This window comes from Salvelinus namaycush, chromosome 4, assembly GCF_016432855.1.
Source record: "Salvelinus namaycush isolate Seneca chromosome 4, SaNama_1.0, whole genome shotgun sequence".
NCBI classification, from domain to species: Eukaryota; Metazoa; Chordata; class Actinopteri; order Salmoniformes; family Salmonidae; genus Salvelinus; species Salvelinus namaycush.
Window position 1 is genome coordinate 30755755 of NC_052310.1, and position 17690 is coordinate 30773444.

Genomic DNA, 17690 nt, shown 5'->3' on the forward strand with positions numbered 1-17690 from the left:
AATTGTATCAGATTAATCAGATGGAAGTGTGTGAAGGCTAATAAAATGTTTTCTTGGTTTCTGTATTCCCCTGTCTGTCATGTCCTCCTCTCACTTCTATTCTCCCCACCACTTCCATATCTCTCTCCCGGTCTGTCCCCTCTGTCTCTTATCCCCACATCTCATCTTACTCTTCCGATCTCCCCTCTCCCCTTTCCTCTCATTTCATTTACTCTTCTCTCCTTCCCTTCTTCCATCCTTTCCTCTGCTCCTCCTCCTCTCCTCTCCCTTCCTCTCTCTCTTCTCTCTCTCTCTCCCTCTCCACTCCCTTCCTCCTCTCTCTCTCTCAATCCCTCTCTTTTCTCCATCAGATCCAGGTGGAGGACCCTGATCAGGAGGAGAATGGTATGGTTACCATGGGGCTACGGGTGGGCATGCCACGAGTTGATTTCTATCTCAACACCACCACGGGCGTGCTGTACTCAACGGCAACTCTGGACCGCGAGCAGATTAGCCTGTACCACCTGAGGATCGTGGCGTACGACCAAGGGCAGAACCCACGCACCTCCACCAGCACCCTTACCATCACAGGTTTGCAAGCATCAGGGCCTGTAATCACTTATTGTCTCAGAGTAGGTGTGCTGATCTAGGATCAGTTTTGCCTTTCAGATCATAATGACTAAGACAGTGGGGACCTGATCCTAAATCACCACTCCTACTTTAAGACGCTTTGTGAATACAGGTCATGGCTGGTCCAACATTCAAATTTTACACCATATAAAGACTGATTCAAGACAGTATTTTGCTTAGTATAATACCTGCTCATACCTCATAATACCTGCTCATACCTGGTCAGAAGCATATATTTTAGAAGCGCTGGGAGTGGAATGACAATCTGTTAAATGTGTTGCTTGTCTTGTCTGCCTATTGATCATGATGAAAGTTATTTTACAAGAGACAATGTGTCTCTCTGTCTCTCTTTGTCTGTCTGTCTGCTTGCCTGTCTCTCTGTCACTCTGTGTCCATCAGTCCTAGATGTCAACGACGAGACCCCCACATTCTTCCCCAAGGTGTACAACGTGTCCCTGCAGGAGAGCGTCCCCAGGGACCATGTGGTGGCTCGCCTCATCTGCTCCGACAATGACGCCGGCCTTAACGCCGAGCTCAGCTACTTCATCACAGGTCAGAGTTCAAACTAAGGCCATGGCAGACTGTGTGTGTGTGTGTGTGTGTGAGTAGTTGGGAAAGACGTGGAGTTGTATTATGTGAATGTGCTACTACTTGTTCATGGGTATGTGTGTGTGTATGTATACTTGCGTTCATTCATGTGTATAAGTGAATAGCCAAGATATACATGTAATACTCCACCATATGTGTGTTGTGTTCTGCAGGTGGTAACCAGGATGGTAAATTCAGTGTTGGCTTCAGAGATGGTGTGGTTCGGACTGTGGTTGGCTTGGACAGAGAGACACAGGCTACATACTCACTGGTCATAGAGGCTATCGGTAAGTCCTAGCCCTATAAGAGCATTTTTCATCTTTCTTTCTACTCTGTGTATTTAGAGCTTTTGTACATCTGTGAGATTGAGAAGCGAGAAGTGATGCATGCAAGTCTTGTTGTGCAACGGTCTCTGTTCCTTTTCATAATCTTTAAACTATCAAAATAAAGAAAGTCACACACGCCATGTGTCATCTCCCAGCAATTTAATGGGTATTTACCAATGTTTCGGCATCACTGTGCCTTCCTCAGGGTAATGTCATGAATACTTGAACCAGGTTATGTAGACACACAGTGCAATTACTGTAACCAATGACAATAGTGAGGGGTGTGTCATAATGATTAAGTTAATTCAAATTAATGAAACTTTAAAAAAGTTGTATATGACATATTAAATATATTATGCTATTGTTATCATATAGAAACATAATGGAATAGTGTACATCATTTTAGCATCAACATACATTATTGTTTCATTCAATTTCACATAATAATTTTGTATATCGTTTTTGTTACATGTAATCTTTTGGTTCAACCTTAATGTATAATGAACATCATCAACAGGGGGAACATATTAGGTATGCGCTAATAAGCTGTACATTTTTTTTTTACATTTATAAGACTTGTTCATAGAGGAAAATGTGTTCATAAGAAGGGCCTGAGATCAAAGTCAATATTCAGACCACTAGGGGTCAATGTTTTTAGATAAGATATCCAGTAAGACACCCTTTGTAGTAGTAGGATCTCGATGTTACCTCCTCTCCTTGGTAGAGCAACATGCTCAATGCCTGTGTATTTGAGGGAGGAGATGGGATGGTTAGCTTCAACAAAGTGAGCTGCTACTGGATAGTCAGTGTTCTTACACCTGATTGAGCTGCAGTGTTCAGCTATGTGTTGTTTTAATTGTATTTTCGTTTGTCCTACATAGGCTTTTCCACATGAACAGGTGATGAGATAGATTACTTGGTCTTGCATGAGATGATAGCCCTAACAGGGATCTTTCGACCTGCATGTGGTTGTCTGAAGAAAGATGTTTTTATAGTGCTATTGCATCATGCGCATGAGCCACATTTGTAGTTCCCATTTGGGATAGGTGTCAAGAGTGTCTGAATAGGCTCAGGGGGCATGTCAGATCTCACCAAACTATCTCCAATATTGCGACCACGCTTATAGACCACCAGTAGTCTGATTGCAGAATATGCCAGTGCTTGTTCAGGATTGCTTTCATTTTCTCTGAACCCTTGGTGTACTTAGTGAAAAAGACAGTTACTTTTCATAACCTTCCCAAAGAGAGACCAAGAAGGCTTGAATCCCACATGCCACCCTATTCCCTATTTAGTGCACTACTTTTGACCAGGGCCCATAAAGCTCTAGTGAAAAGTAGTGGACTTTTCTAAGGAATAGGATGCCATTTGGGATGCAGCTAACGTCTGAGGTTTCGTGTTGTTGTTGAAACTGTTGAGTTTATCTGAGTTGTCCTGGGATGACCATGTGTGTGCTGATAGGGCCGTTCAGACTCCTCACTGTGAGTATATATTTAGAGGGGGGGGATTCAGAGAAGAGAGTACTCATGTAACTACCTCAGAAGTGATTGAACATGGCTGAACTTTGAGTACCCCACTGGTATGTTCTAAAACATGGGGTTTACAAAGACTCAGACTGTATCCATTTTTGGTTTCTATTGTATGGTTTTAATGATTAAGGTTTCATTTATTTACATCAAATAAAATAAGTGATAAACAACAATACAGATAAAAACAAAAATAAAAAACGGTGTCCAGATGTGTTTGGAAGCCAAAGGGCTTGTATAAAAACCACACCACAAACAAACAATAAACAATATGTAAGTACAACACAAAAAAGGTTTGTTTAAACAGATAACAAAATTCACTAATCATAAATGTACAAATGAACCGATCAGCGTTCCCAAAAAATTATAAACAGTATATGTTTTGTTTAAATGTGTGTGTTCATGTGTTTATGTGTGGATGTGAGTGTGTGAGAGTTGGGCTATATGGAGGAGATTACTGAGTAGTTCGGTTCATGAGGCTAACCCAGAGTCTTCGCTTGAAGTTATTGAGGGATGATGAGGTTTTGGCACTGTGAGTATAAGAATTCCAGAGTATGGTACCTCTATCTGATAGAGAATTGACTAAAGTAGGTGAGGTGAGGCAGTGGAGAGGCTGAAGGTTATCGCAATGTTTTGTGTTTATATAAATGGATTTCAGAATTAACCCTGAAGAATCCATTGAAAGGTAAACTGTCAGGGAGGTACAGTATTTGTAGATGAAAATGCCAAATTGGCATACATTGATGCAGTAAATAGACAAGATATTGAGTTTCTTAAACAAAGGTGCAGATGGAGCTAGGTAATTAGAGGAGGTGGCTAGCCTTGCAAATTTATTTTGTATGACGAGTAATTTGTGTAGGTAGGAGGCATATGTACTGGCCCAGACAATTTTACAGTAAATGAGATATGTGTAAATGAAGCTATAGTAAAGTGTTAGGAAGCAAGCCTGATGAACCAAACCACTAATCTTTCTGATAATACCAACAGATTTCATCACTTTGCTGCAGCAAATTGAATATGATCTTTCCAGGATAACTTTTCATCAATTAGAACTCCAAGGAATCTAGAGGATGAGACTTGTTCCATTTCATTCGCACCAATTGATTGAATTATACAGTTAGTTTTACTTGCAAAGATTGCAAAGATCTTGACTTACTTACTTCATTAGTCCACTGTTGATACATATATTCAAAGTATGTTCATGACCAAGTTTCTCAGAAACTGATTGACATATACACACAGTGTTAGTTTTGTAATGTGTAAATGTGTGTATCCCTCAGACAATGGTCCAGCAGGCAGCAGGAGGACAGGCACAGCCACAGTGTTTGTAGAAGTACTGGACGTGAACGACAACAGACCCATCTTCCTCCAGAACAGCTACGAGACCAGCGTACTGGAGAATGTCCCCATAGGATCCAGCATCCTGCAGGTACACAGCCAGGCTGATACACGCGCGGCACGTATATATACATACACATGATTGCAGGTACGCACGCACACACACTCATGCATGTGTGCACACAGACACCCACAAACACATGTGCACACATAGACATACATATACACACAAGCATACACATGGTTACACACAAGGATATACCTACACACACACAATATTATGCACTTAAGGAAATCAAACTTGAGAAAGCTTTTTATTTTCTAAAACAAACTACATTTAATACAATAAAATAATAACACAAACTGTTCTACACTCTTAGAAAAAAAAGGTGCTATCTAGAACCTTAACAGGTTCTTCGGGTGTCCCCATAGGATAACCCTTTGAATAACACTTTTTGGTTCAAGGTAGAACCCTTTGGTTCCATGTAAAACCCTCTTTTGTTTCAGGTAGAACCCTTTCCACAGAACGTTCTACTTGGAACCCAAAAAGTTTCTACCTGGGAACAATCGAATAACACTTTTGGAACCCTTTTTTTATAAGATTGTAGCTAATACAACAATCAAAATGTACGAAACAATTCACATCATCCACTTAGGCTGTTATCCCTTTTGGAAGAACCTTGGGCTTGCACCTGCTTCTCTTGTCATTAACAACATGGCCCAAATAACCTTTACTCCACCAGTCCATGTGGTTATCTTGAAGTCAGGGTTTGATCAGAAGTTAGTGTCATTGTTTAGTTAGCAGTACATCCATGGACATGCAGGACTGTGGTCAAGTCTGAGTGCTTTGGTCAAGTTACAGTCAAAGCGGTCATCTCCATGACCAGGCCTGCATTCATCTCACGGTCAGAGCGTAGTCATATCTCTGTAACATAGTCAAACAGGCAGCGCATGGTAAGGTGGGTGAGCTGCTGTGGTCAGGTTGCAGTCTGGTTGGGGAGCAGTGGATGCTGCACTCTGGCCTGCGCTGGGGCGGTCGTCTGAATGAGGAGGTGAACGACCGCTGTACAGAGCCCAGTCGCTTCCACAGCTTGAGCTGGGGCTCCGATGACAGAGAAGGCCCGCAGACCAGGGACTCGCCTGAACTACAACCCCCATCTGAGTCCTCCTCTGTCTGGGCTGATGACCCACGACACACGGCCAGGAAGATAGCACAGCCAGCCAGGAGCAGGGAGAGGCCTAACACCACCATGATGGTCAGCAATGGGTTGTGAGGCTCTGATGGCAGGGGGGAGGAAGAGAGGGAGGTGGGCAGGCTGGATAGGTTGAAAAGTAGTGGTGATTTTGTGAAAGAAAGGGTGGAAGAGATGTTGACCGTTAGATCACTGGTGGTGTTCATAGTCGCCAAGTTCTGGAATGGAGAGAAGTCATGAGAAAGGAGGTTAGATGAGAAGTGTGTGGACATCTCTGTGTGTGGGGGGCGGTCTGTGTGTGAGTGTGTGCGTGCGTGTACACCAGTCTCTTTCAGAGTGCCACAGCAGCTTTCTTGATATGGGAAGTCTTGCCTTATTGTCTAAGCTAAACCAAGCTGACTTCGGCTTTTTTAGGAGGGGTTATTACCATCATACCCTGAAGGAGATGCAACACACACACACACACAAATGTCATAGTCTTTAATTCGGTAGAGACAACACGTGCCTTGTCGGTTTAGGGAGAAACACATTGGGACGTGAAATTAGTTTTAAGACCAAATGCCAGCAAAGCTGTGTGGAAAGGCCACTGGAGCAGCCTTCATCTCGTTAGTCACCAACCCCCAACACACACTCGCTCACACACTCACACTCACACACACACACACTCTCAGACGCAAAATATTAAATACAAAATATATTACAGTATACACACACCCACAAACAAACCACAAACTCCCGAGAGTTCAGACATCTTTCACTGTCCAACATCCACTTACTCTCTCACATTGACTGTGACTCCATACTTAGATGCATGCACTCATACTGACCCAAACACAAATTCACCTATATGGGCATAACACATATAAGCATATGTCAGCAAACACACATACATTTTATACACACACACACACACACACACACACACTTTACCTTTTTCAGTCACATCCAGCATCTGTGAGTCAAACTTTTTCCTTGCTTCAACGTTCCTTTTCTCCCTCACACTGCCTTTTCAAGAGAGCGTTAGGGAATGCACAGAGAAGAAAGAGGACAGAGAGGACAAGGTGGTAACAGGACAGTGATCAAAACATAGTCTCTTTGTTTTCCACTGGGAGAGCCTAAAACAATGGTCCATTTCCAACACCGTCTAAGAGCTTAGAAAATGATCTCCCAACACTAACACTGCAAATGCTTAAATTCACAACATCTGGGCTTAGTAACACAAACTGGGAAGCTCTGCACCCCTTTTATTGCCAAAGTGGTGCAGTCCACTGTGTAATACCCTATTCATCAATTTGACCCTCTACTCTCTTTTCTCCCGTCTCACCCCTTCCCCTCCTCCTCTTTCTCTTCTCCTCTCTAAATATCTTTATAAAGCTAATGAAACTGAAACATGGCCCCTCTTTTCACACAGGGAGCAAGAGAGAGAGCGGAAGGAAGGGAGGGAGGGAGGGAGGGAGGGTGGGTGGGTGGGTGTGTGTGTGTGTGTGTGTGTGTGTGTGTGTGTGTGTGTGTGTGTGTGTGTGTGTGTGTGTGTGTGTGTGTGTGTGTGTGTGTGTGTGTGTGTGTGTGTGTGTGTGTGTGTGTGTGTTAACACATTTTGTGTATGTATTTTCTCCAGTCTCACCCCTTCCCCTCTCCTCCACTTTCTCTTCTCCTCTACATCTCTTTATAAAGCTAATGAAACTGAAACATGGCCCCTCTTTTCACACAGAGAGCAAGAGAGAGAGAGGAAGGGAGTGTGTGTGTGTGTGTGTGTGTGTGTGTGTGTGTGTGTGTGTGTGTGTGTGTGTGTGTGTGGAGATGTTTAACTATTCTTGTGGGGACCAGAAGTCCCTACAAGAATAGTAAACAAAGTAAAAATTGACCAGCTGGGGACATTTTGTTAGTCCCCCACAAGGTCAAATGCTATTTCTAGGGGGTTTAGGGTTAAGGTTAGAATTAGTGTTAGGGTTAGAATTAAGTTAAATATTAAGGTTAGGAGCTAGGGTTAGTTTTAGGGTTAGGTTTAGGGTTAGGATAAAGTTTAGGTTTTTGGGTTAGGGTTAAGGTTAGGGTTAGGGTAAGAGTACGGGTTAGGTTTAGGGTTAGGGAAAATAGGATTTTGAATGGGACTGAATTGTATGTCCCCACAAGGTTAGCTGTACAAGACTGTGTGTGTGTGTGTGTGTGTGTGTGTGTGTGTGTGTGTGTGAACACGTTTTGTGTATGTCTGTGGGTGTGGGTGTGGGTGTGCATGCATGCTTGTGCACGCATCTGTCTAGGAATATCCACAGGTCCTACAAGCAGGGTAAGGTCAGGGTCTGCTCAGTCTCATCTTGCTTCAACATCTCTGTGCCTATTTTAGTTCAGAACTCCAGTCAGAAGTCATGGTTGGATTCAGTATATTCTACTCAGCTCAGCATGCCTCACTAGTTATCTCCGATGAGCCATGCTGTCTCTGATGTGTTTTTGTCTTTGGCTGCTCTGGCTCCATGCCTGCCTTTCAGAGAGAGAGAGAGAGAGAGAGAACAAGAGAGAGGATGTAGACTGGTAGAGGGAGAGAGAGAGATGGGGTAGAGAGGGAGAAAGAGGGAGAAAGAGGGAGAAAGAGACGAAGCGAGTGAGTTATAGAGAAAGAGAGAGGGGGTGAGAAAGAGTGAGAGACATCTCCATTGTGGACTTGTTGCCAGGGCCATGGTGCAGTTGTTGTGGCAACCATGGGACTACACAGAATTTGGAGGGGGTGGGGTGGGTCACTCGCATGTTAGTACGTGTGTGTGTATGTGTATATGAATGTCAGCATTTGTGTGTGTCTGTGTGCATGCCTGTGTTCGCGCACATGTATGTGTGTGTACGTATGTGTAAATATTTATGTACTTTAGCTATGTAGGCCTATCGGTGTGTGGTTTCAAGTCACTGTGGTTGTAAATGAGTATAATGGCTGCATATGTCTGTGCTATTAACATGTGTTTGTGTCTGCAGGTGCAGGCCACAGATTCAGACCAGGGGGAGAACGGCAGGGTTCTGTACATGATCCTCTCTGGTGAGTACAACTTCTTCCATCCTCTTCCCAGTTGCCAGGTGGTGATACTTTTCACACCTACTCTCAGGCCTCACCGCACACAAACAACTAAACACAAAAGACTGTCAACACTGCACGCTAATTATACCCTGCATGCATAATCATAACTTTATTTGAAGTAATACGGTATTAGCCATTTAACTGCTCAATGAGACATTTGAAAGATGCAGTGTCAAGTGGGTAACACTTGATTTGGATAGATTCATTTTACAATGTTGGTGATTCATTTTACAATGTTGGTGATATTCTAGTATTAATATTTGAATGTACTTTATATCAATACACTCATGACCATCCTGCATGCAATCACTCTCAACCCCCAGCTAACCTCTCCCTCTCTCACACACCCTCTCTGTCTCTCTCTCCCCCTCTCTCTATCTCTCTCCCCCATCTCCCTCTCTCTCTGCCTCGCTCTCCACCCCCCGCCCCAATCTCTCTCTCTCTCTGTTTCTATCTGTGTGTGTCTCCCTATCTCTCTCTCTCTGTCTGCATGTGTAGGCAACAGTAAGGGTCTGTTCAGAATTAATGAGCTGTCGGGGCTTGTGATGCGGGGCCAGAGGGCTCTGGACAGAGAGAGCAGCAGCTCCCACGTGCTGGAGGTAGAGGCCTACAACAGTGACCAGGGCAGGATGAGGAGCTCCGTACGGGTAAGGAGAGTAGGAGGAATGATGAGAGAGGAGAGGGAGAGGGTGGGCAGGGATTGACGAGAGACAAGGGAGGGAGAGGGGACAGGGCTGGATATGGAGGTCTACAACAGTGACCAGGGCAGGATAATGAGCTGCTTGCAAGTGAGGAGGGGACAGGGGAGGGTAATGGGAGACTGGGGAGACAACATAGGATGGGACCGGGCTGGAGGTGAGGAGCTCCATACTGTTGAGAAGGGGAAAGGGAGGGGGAGGAGAGGGGACAAGGCAGGGGAAGGGAGAGGGGATAGGGCTGGAGTCTTGGGTCGTTCCACCAATTCGGTACCTTTTGAGAAGTGTAACTTGGTAAAAAAAAGAACTGTAATTTAAGATAATTTTAATTTTCTATTATAAAGTCACTTGTTGCAGTTGATTTTAATTCTGCGTCACTAAGACACGTGATGCCCAACTTCTATCAACATCTCTCCTTCGCCACTGTAACGTTCGTTCTCCTCCTAGTCTGAGGAGGAGCATGGATCGGACCAAAACGCAGCTTGGGTAGAATACATGTTTGATTTATTAACGAAAGACGAAGACGGAAAAACTCTTAACAAACTACAAAACAATAAACGACGTAAACAGACCTGAACATGAGAACTTACAGACAACGAAGAACGCACGAACAGGAACAAACGAACAAACGAAACAGTCCCGTGTGGCACAAACACTGACACAGGAACAATCACCCACAAACAAACAGTGTGAACAGCCTACCTTAATATGGTTCTCAATCAGAGGAAACGTAAAACACCTGCCCCTGATTGAGAACCATATCAGGCTAATTGAAAAGAACCCAACATAGAAACACATAACATAGAATGCCCACCCAGCTCACGTCCTGACCATACTAAACAAAGACAAAATAAAGGAAATAAGGTCAGGAACGTGACAGTACCCCCCCCCCCCAAGGTGCGGGCTCCGGCCGCAAAACTTGAACCTATAGGGGAGGGTCTGGGTGGGCATCTGTCCACGGTGGCGGCTCTGGCTCTGGACGCTCTGGACGAGGAGCAATAAAGTGATAGACCAATGTTACTCAACCCACAAAGAAGCATCCGAGGTCCTCCCTCGTCCCTCCTTCGGCAAATAAGATACTCCTGAACATCTCCCTTTGGAACTGGATCCTGGACTTCCTGACGGGCCGACCCCAGGTAGTGAGAGTAGGTAACAACACCTCCGCCACACTGATCCTGAATACAGTGCCTTTCAAAAGTATTCATCCCCCTTGGCATTTTTACAACCTGTAATTTAAATGGATTTTTATTTGGATTTCATATAATGGACATACACAAAATAGTCCAAATCGGTAGGGGAAATTAAAATATATATATAATAATAATGGAAAAGTGGTGCATTCATATGTATTCACCCCTTTGCTATGAAGCCCTTAAATAAGATATGGTGCAACTAATTACCTTCAGAAGTCACATAATTAGTTAAATAAAGTCCACTGTGTGCAATCTAAGTGTCACATGATCTGTCACATGATCTCAATATATATACACCTGTTCTGAATGGCCCCAGAGTCTGCAACACCACTATGCAAGGGGCACCACCAAGCGAGCGGCACCATGAAGACCAAGGAGCTCTCCAAACAGGTCAGGGACAAAGTTGTGGAAAAGTACAGATCTGGGTTGGGTTATAAAAAAAATATCAGAAACTTTGAACATCCCACGGAGCACCATTAAATCCATAATTAATAAATGGAAAGAATATGGCACCACAACAAACCTGCTAAGAGAGGGTCACCCACCAAAACTCAAAGACCAGGCAAGGAGGGCATTAATCGGAGAGGCAACAAAGAGACCAAAGATAAGCGGAGATTGGAGTATCTGTCCATAGGAGCACTTTAAGCCGTACACTCCACAGAGCTGGGCTTCACGGAAGAGTGACCAGAGAAAAGCCATTGCTTGAAGATAAAAATGAGCAAACATGTTTGCCAAAAGAGGGAGAATCCCCAAACATATGGAAGAAGGTACTCTGGTCAGATGAGACTAAAATTGAGGTTCTTGGCCATCAACAAAGACGCTATGTCTGGCGCAACCCCAACACCTCTCATCACCCCAAGACACCATCCCCACAGTGAAGCATGGTGGTGGCAGCATCATGCTGTGGGGATGTTTTTCATCAGCAGGGACTGGGAAACTGGTCAGAATTGAAGGAATGATGGATGGCGCTAAATACAGGGATATTTTTTGAGGGAAATTTTTTGAGGGATTTGAGACTGGGACTGAGGTTCGCCTTCCAGCAGGACAATGACCCTAAGCATACTGCTACAGCAACTATCACGTGGTTTAAGGGGAAACATTCAAATGTTTTGGAATGGCCTAGTAAAAGCACAGACCTCAATCCAATTGAGAATCTGTGGTATGGCTTAAAGATTGCTGTACACCAGCGGAACCCATCCCACTTGAAGGAGCTGGAGCAGTTGTGCCTTGAAGAATGGGAAAAAAATCCCAGGGGCTAGATGTGCCAAGCTTATAGAGACATACCCCAAGAGACTTGCAGCTGTAATTGCTGCAAAAGGTGGATCTACAAAGTATTGGCTTTGGGGGGGGTGAATAGTTATGCCTGCTCAAGTTTTCTGTTTTTTTGTCTTATTTCTTGTTTGTTTCACAATAAAAAATATTTTTCATCTTCAAAGTGGTAGACATATTGTGTAAATCAAATTATACAACCCCCCCCCCCCCCCCCCCAAAATATATTTGAATTCCAGGTTGTAAAGCAACAAAATCGGAAAAATGCCAAGTGGGGTGTGTGCTTAGCCCCCTCTTGTACTCCCTGTTTACCCCACAGCTGTGTGGCCACGCACGACTCCAACTCCATCATAAAGTTTGCTGTATGACATAACGGTGTTAGACCTGATCACTAACGGTGATAAGACAGCATGTAGCCAATGTGTCAAACTCATTCCGTGGAAGGCCGAGTGTCTGCAGGTTTTTGTTCCCCTCTTGGCTTGATTGATAAAAAGGTCACTGATTAGTAAGGAACTCCCCCTCGTTTTCTAGGTGTTAATTGAAAGGAAAAAACAGCAGACACTTGGCCCTCCATGGAATGAGTTTGACATTCCTTGCCAACAGGGAGGAGGTCAGAGGCCTGGCAGTGTGGTGCCAGGACAACAACCTCTAACTCAATGTCAGCAAGACCAAGGAGCAGATTGTGGACTACAGGAAACATGGGGGTGCACACCCCCATCCACATCGACAGGGACACAGTGGAGAGGGTGATGAGTTTCAAGTTATGAGTTTCAAGTCAAGTGTCCACATCACTGAGGACTTAAAATGGTCCTCTCACACCATCACAGTTATGAAGAAGGCACAGCAGCGCCTCTGCTCCCTCAAAAAAAAGCTGAAATGATTTGGCATGGCCCTTCAGATCTTCAGGAACTTTTACACCTGCACAATCGAGAGCATCCTGACTGGTTGTATCACAGTCTGGAATGGCAACTGCACCACCCAGTGCATCACTGGTGGCGAGTTCCCAGCCATCCAGGATGTACATGCAAGGCGGTGTCTGAGAAAGGCCCGGAAAATTGCTAAAGAGTGTTCTCCTTGCTCCCAGAATGGTCTTGTTAAGTGGCGCGTGCCAAAATATCTTTGCCTGATGCTTCCTTGACTAGACTACTGATGTTACACAAAATTCAAAAGGCAGGAAGGCACATTTCCATGTGACCAAATTCAACTTTTATTTACCGTTTCATAAACATCTATGTGCTTTTATAAAGAAACAAAACCACGTAGGGAATGAGTTTTATGTTTATATCCGTAGCTACATCCATCGTAACAAGAATTGGATGATACTGGTGGTCATATCAACTAGTTATCTTTTCCAACTGATTGATTGGCCGTGCAGTCCACTAAGACAGTTGGTTCATAGTTCAATGGTTGTGAATTCTAATCCCACATGGGGTAAATCCTTTATTTACAATATTCATCCCGTGACCACACACTTCTAATTCTGAAAGTGAAAGCATATCTGTGAGAGGGGTCTCCCTGGTAGTAGTTGTAGGTTTTTATACAGTACCCAAGACTAATCTGTGAGTTAATTTTACCTATTGGAAGAATACCTACTGTGTAAATACTGCAATGCGGGTTGGATTGAATTGAGCCCCTAATTTTCCATTTCAAGGTGATTAATGCAGTAATTTGCACCCCATGGGGGGATTCAAATTTACACCGCAAGTGCCAATCGATGTCAGGAACTCAGCGCCTTATAACTGTCTAGAGCTGTATTTGCTCGTGATCCATCTAAGTGTATTATTAGAGCATGTCTGCAAACGTCTGGTAAGTATAATTTAGTGAGAAAGTGTTTGGATCAGGTGCAACAATGTTTTCCCACCCCCATAATTAATATTTATAAATCAAAATGTACTGGGGGGAGGGGCAGTTCAAACTCAAAACAAACTGCACCCCCCTCCCCAAAGTAGAACATATTTTACATGACCCTCCTCTTGCACTGTAAAATAAATTTAACACCCTCCCCCTCATAGAATTAACTCAAAATAACAATAACTGTAGCGACCCTGTGTTTATAAACTTGGACATTGACTTTGCCACTTCAGCATGCTTTTGTGGCACATTCGATGTCACGCAGGGCTACGGGTCAGAGAGTTGAGGGTTCGCTGACCAACACAGACGAGCTCACTCTCCCTGCCTGTTTTCTTACTTCACGATCAGAGCCGGCTGGAGACAATGATCAGCTTGGGGGAAATCAGATATTCTACAGCCAGCGCCATGAATACACAAAGGATGTTGGCCAAATGAGCCACATTTATGTGTCCTTAAAAACAGCTATTCATTGTGTTTTGATGTTTAGCATATGCAAACCTTTACAGCCTATTTTATAGTTTTTTTAGGCTACTTTCCTAAAACAATAATGTTCCACCTCATAGTTCAGCTGTCAGAGACTTGAGCACTAAATGTATCAGCACATTGCAGGCAAAGGCCTCGGTGTCCACTGCGTGATTTTGATATTTTTATATACAGTACCAGTCAAAAGTTTGGACACTGTCACATGAGTTGACGCTGGAGAGACGAAGCAGGTACGGGGAGTCAAACATTTAATAAGGAACGGACATGTAATAAGACAGGAACATCATCAGCATGCAATAAAGCAAGTGTGATGCAGGGCAGCCTGGTGCTCTAAAGCGCCAGGGGAGGCAATAGCGGGTGCAGACGTGACAGTGCCTCCCCCCCTCTAGGGGTGCCACCCAGCATCCCACCCGGGCGAACCAGCCGAGACATGGGCGATGGGCAAGCCAGTTGGGGCGTGGGAGTCCAACGAACCGGCAGGAGCGTGAGAGCCTGGCGAGCCGGCTGAGGCATGGAAGCCACCGATGGAGCCTGTCGATCCTGCTACAGCGAGGGAGCCCGACGATCCGGTGGAGAGTGACGTGGGATGGGAAGCCGCCGAGCCAACCGAGGCAAGGAAACTTCTCTAGCCAGCCAGGACGTGAAAGCCCGACGAGCTGGCTTAGGCATCCCCGGTTCCATCGCCGGCGGAATCCACCCCGACGTCACCAATAAAAAAAGAAAAAATATAAAAAACTCCTGGACCGGCTGGGCGAACAAGAACTGACGATCCAGGTGAGGCCCGATGTGAGATGGGCACCATCCGAGCCAACCGAGGCAAGGAAACCTCTCGAGCCAGCTAGGGCGTGGAAGCCCGACAAGCTTGCTAGGCACCCCCGGTTCCATCGTCGGCGACCCAGAGCCGATGCCACCATACCAACAGGAAAGCCAGTACTCCCCGATGCTTTGTGTGATGGCTAATGCATTCTGTCACATGAGTTGACGCTGGAGAGACGAAGCAGGTATGGGGAGTCAAACATTTAATAAGGAACGGAGATGGAACGAGACAGGAACAGTGTCAGCATACAAGAAAACAAAGACAAAAAACTATCAATGCATCAGCAGGGAACAGAGCAGGGAAACTGACAAGTATAGGGGAGGTAATAAACAGATGATAAGCGAGTCCAAGTGAGTCCAATATCGCTGAAGCGCGTGATGAGGTAAGGCAGGTGTGCGTAATTGATGGCAGGAGTGCGAAAATGCAGGTCAGCCTGGCGCCCTCAAGCGCCAGGGGAGGGAAGAGCGGGAGCAGACGTGACAGACACACCTACTCATTCCAGGGTTTTCTTTATTTTTACTATTTTCTACATTGTAGAATAATAGTGAAGACATCAAAACTATGAAATAACACATATGGAATCATTTAGTAACCAAAAAAGTGTCAAACAAATCATAATATATTTTAGATTTTAGATTCTTAAAATTGTCACCCTTTGCCTTGATGACAGATTTGCACACTCTTGGCATTTTCTCAACCAGCTTCAACAAGCCTCATGAATCTGGTTGACAGAATGCCTAGAGTGTGCAAAGTTGTCATAAAGGCAAAGGGTGGTTACTTTGAAGAATATCAAATATATTTTGATTTGTTTTTGGTTATTACATGATTCCATATGTGTTATTTCATAGTTTGATGTCTTCACTATTATTCTACAATGTAGAACATAGTCAAACTAAAGAAAAACCCTTGAATGAGTAAGTGTGTCCAAACTTTTGACTGGTCCTGTATATATATATATATGCCCACCCACAGCCAATCAGAATGAGTTTTTCCCCACAAAAAGGGCTTTAATACTGACAGAAATACTCAGTTTCATCAGCTGTCCGGGTTGCTGGTCTCAGGTGAAGAAGCCGGATGTGGAGGTCCTGGGCTGGCGTGGTTACACGTGATCTGCAGTTGTGCTGCTGCTACTCTCTATTTATCATATATGCATAGTCACTTCAACTATATATTAATGTACATACTACCTCAATTGGGCCGTTGTCTGTATGTAGCCTCGCTACTGTATATAGCCTGTCTTTTTACTGTTATTTTATTTCTGTACTTACCTATTGTTCACCTTACAACTGTTTTGCACTATTGGTTATAGCCTGTAAGTAAGCATTTCACTGTTATGTCTACTGTTGTATACGGCGCACGTGACAAATAAACTTTGATTTGATTTGGGGTTGGATGTACTGACAAGTTCTCTAAAACGATGTTTGAGGATGCTTATGGTAAAGAAATGAACATTCAATTATCTGGCAACAGCTCTGGTTGACATTCCTGCAGTCAGCATGCCAATTGCACGCTCCCTCAAAACTTGAGTCATCTGTGGCATTGTGTTGTGTGACAAAACTGCACATTTTAGAGTGGCCTTTTATTGTCCCCAACACAAGGTGCACCTGTGTAATGATCATGCTGCTTACTCAGCTTCTTGATATGCCACACCTGTCAGGTGGATGGATTAACTTGCAAAGGAGAAATTCTCACTAACAGGGATGTAAACAACATTTGAGAGAAATTAGCATTTTGTGCATATGGAACCTTTCTGGAATCTTTTATTTCAGCTCATGAAACATGGGACCAACACTTTACATGATGCATTTATATTTTTGTTCAGTATGTATAAAGGAAGACATGCTTAGGCCTAACCCCAGAGAGATAGAGATATTTATGGCACCTGACCACACAACTGAACAGTAGTCCAGGTGCGACAAAACTAGGGCCTGTAGGTCCTGCCTTGTTGACAGTGCAAAAAGGTTGAGCAGCACCTTATCATGGACATATTTCTCCCCATCTTAGCTACTGTTGTATCAATTTTAGAGTGTAATGGAACACAAAGGAATGGAACACTAGTCACTTTAATAATGTTTACATATCTGGCATTTCTCATCTCATATGCGCAAGCAAGATGGCGCCGACAGAGATGGTCGTCTTGCTTCAAGTTCTTAGGAAACTATGGAGTATTTAGATTTTTTATGTGTTATTTCTTACGTTGTTACCCCAGGAAATATTAAGAACTATTGGATATAAGAGCGACGTCAACTTATCAACATTACGACAAGGAATACAACTTTCCAGAAGCGGATCCTCAGTTCGGACCACCACCCAGGACAATGGATCTAATTCCAGTAGTCAACCCAAAACAACAGCGCCGCAGAAGGGGCAGACGAAGCGGCCACCTGGTCAGGTTCTGTAGACATGCACATCGCCCACTGCTCCTGAGTATACTACTAGCCAATGTCCAGTCTCTTGACAACAAGGTAGACTAAATTCAAGCAAGGGGTGCCTTCCAGAGAGACATCGGAGATTGTAACATTATCTGTTTCACGGAAACATGGAAACATGGCTCTCTCGGGTTATGTTGTCGGAATCGGTTCAGCCACCGGGCTTCTCCATGCATCGCACCGACAGAGATAAACACCTCTCTGGGAAGAGGAAGGGCGGGGGTGTATGCTTCATGATTAACGACTCATGGTGTAATCATAACAACATACAGGAACTCAAGTCCTTTTTCTCACCCAACTTAGAATTCCGTACGA

General features: G+C 44.2%; 1 protein-coding gene across 1 annotated transcript in view; it reads left to right on the forward strand.

Moving 5' to 3' along the window:
- Positions 1–17690, forward strand: part of LOC120046433 (cadherin-23-like) — a 569127-nt gene that overhangs the window by 401155 nt on the left and 150282 nt on the right. Inside the window, exons 24-29 of the mRNA XM_038991662.1 lie at positions 351–570; positions 1009–1161; positions 1371–1484; positions 4327–4475; positions 8539–8599; positions 9137–9285. Coding sequence (XP_038847590.1) covers positions 351–570; positions 1009–1161; positions 1371–1484; positions 4327–4475; positions 8539–8599; positions 9137–9285 — 846 coding nt within the window. The remainder of the gene's footprint in view (positions 1–350; positions 571–1008; positions 1162–1370; positions 1485–4326; positions 4476–8538; positions 8600–9136; positions 9286–17690) is intronic.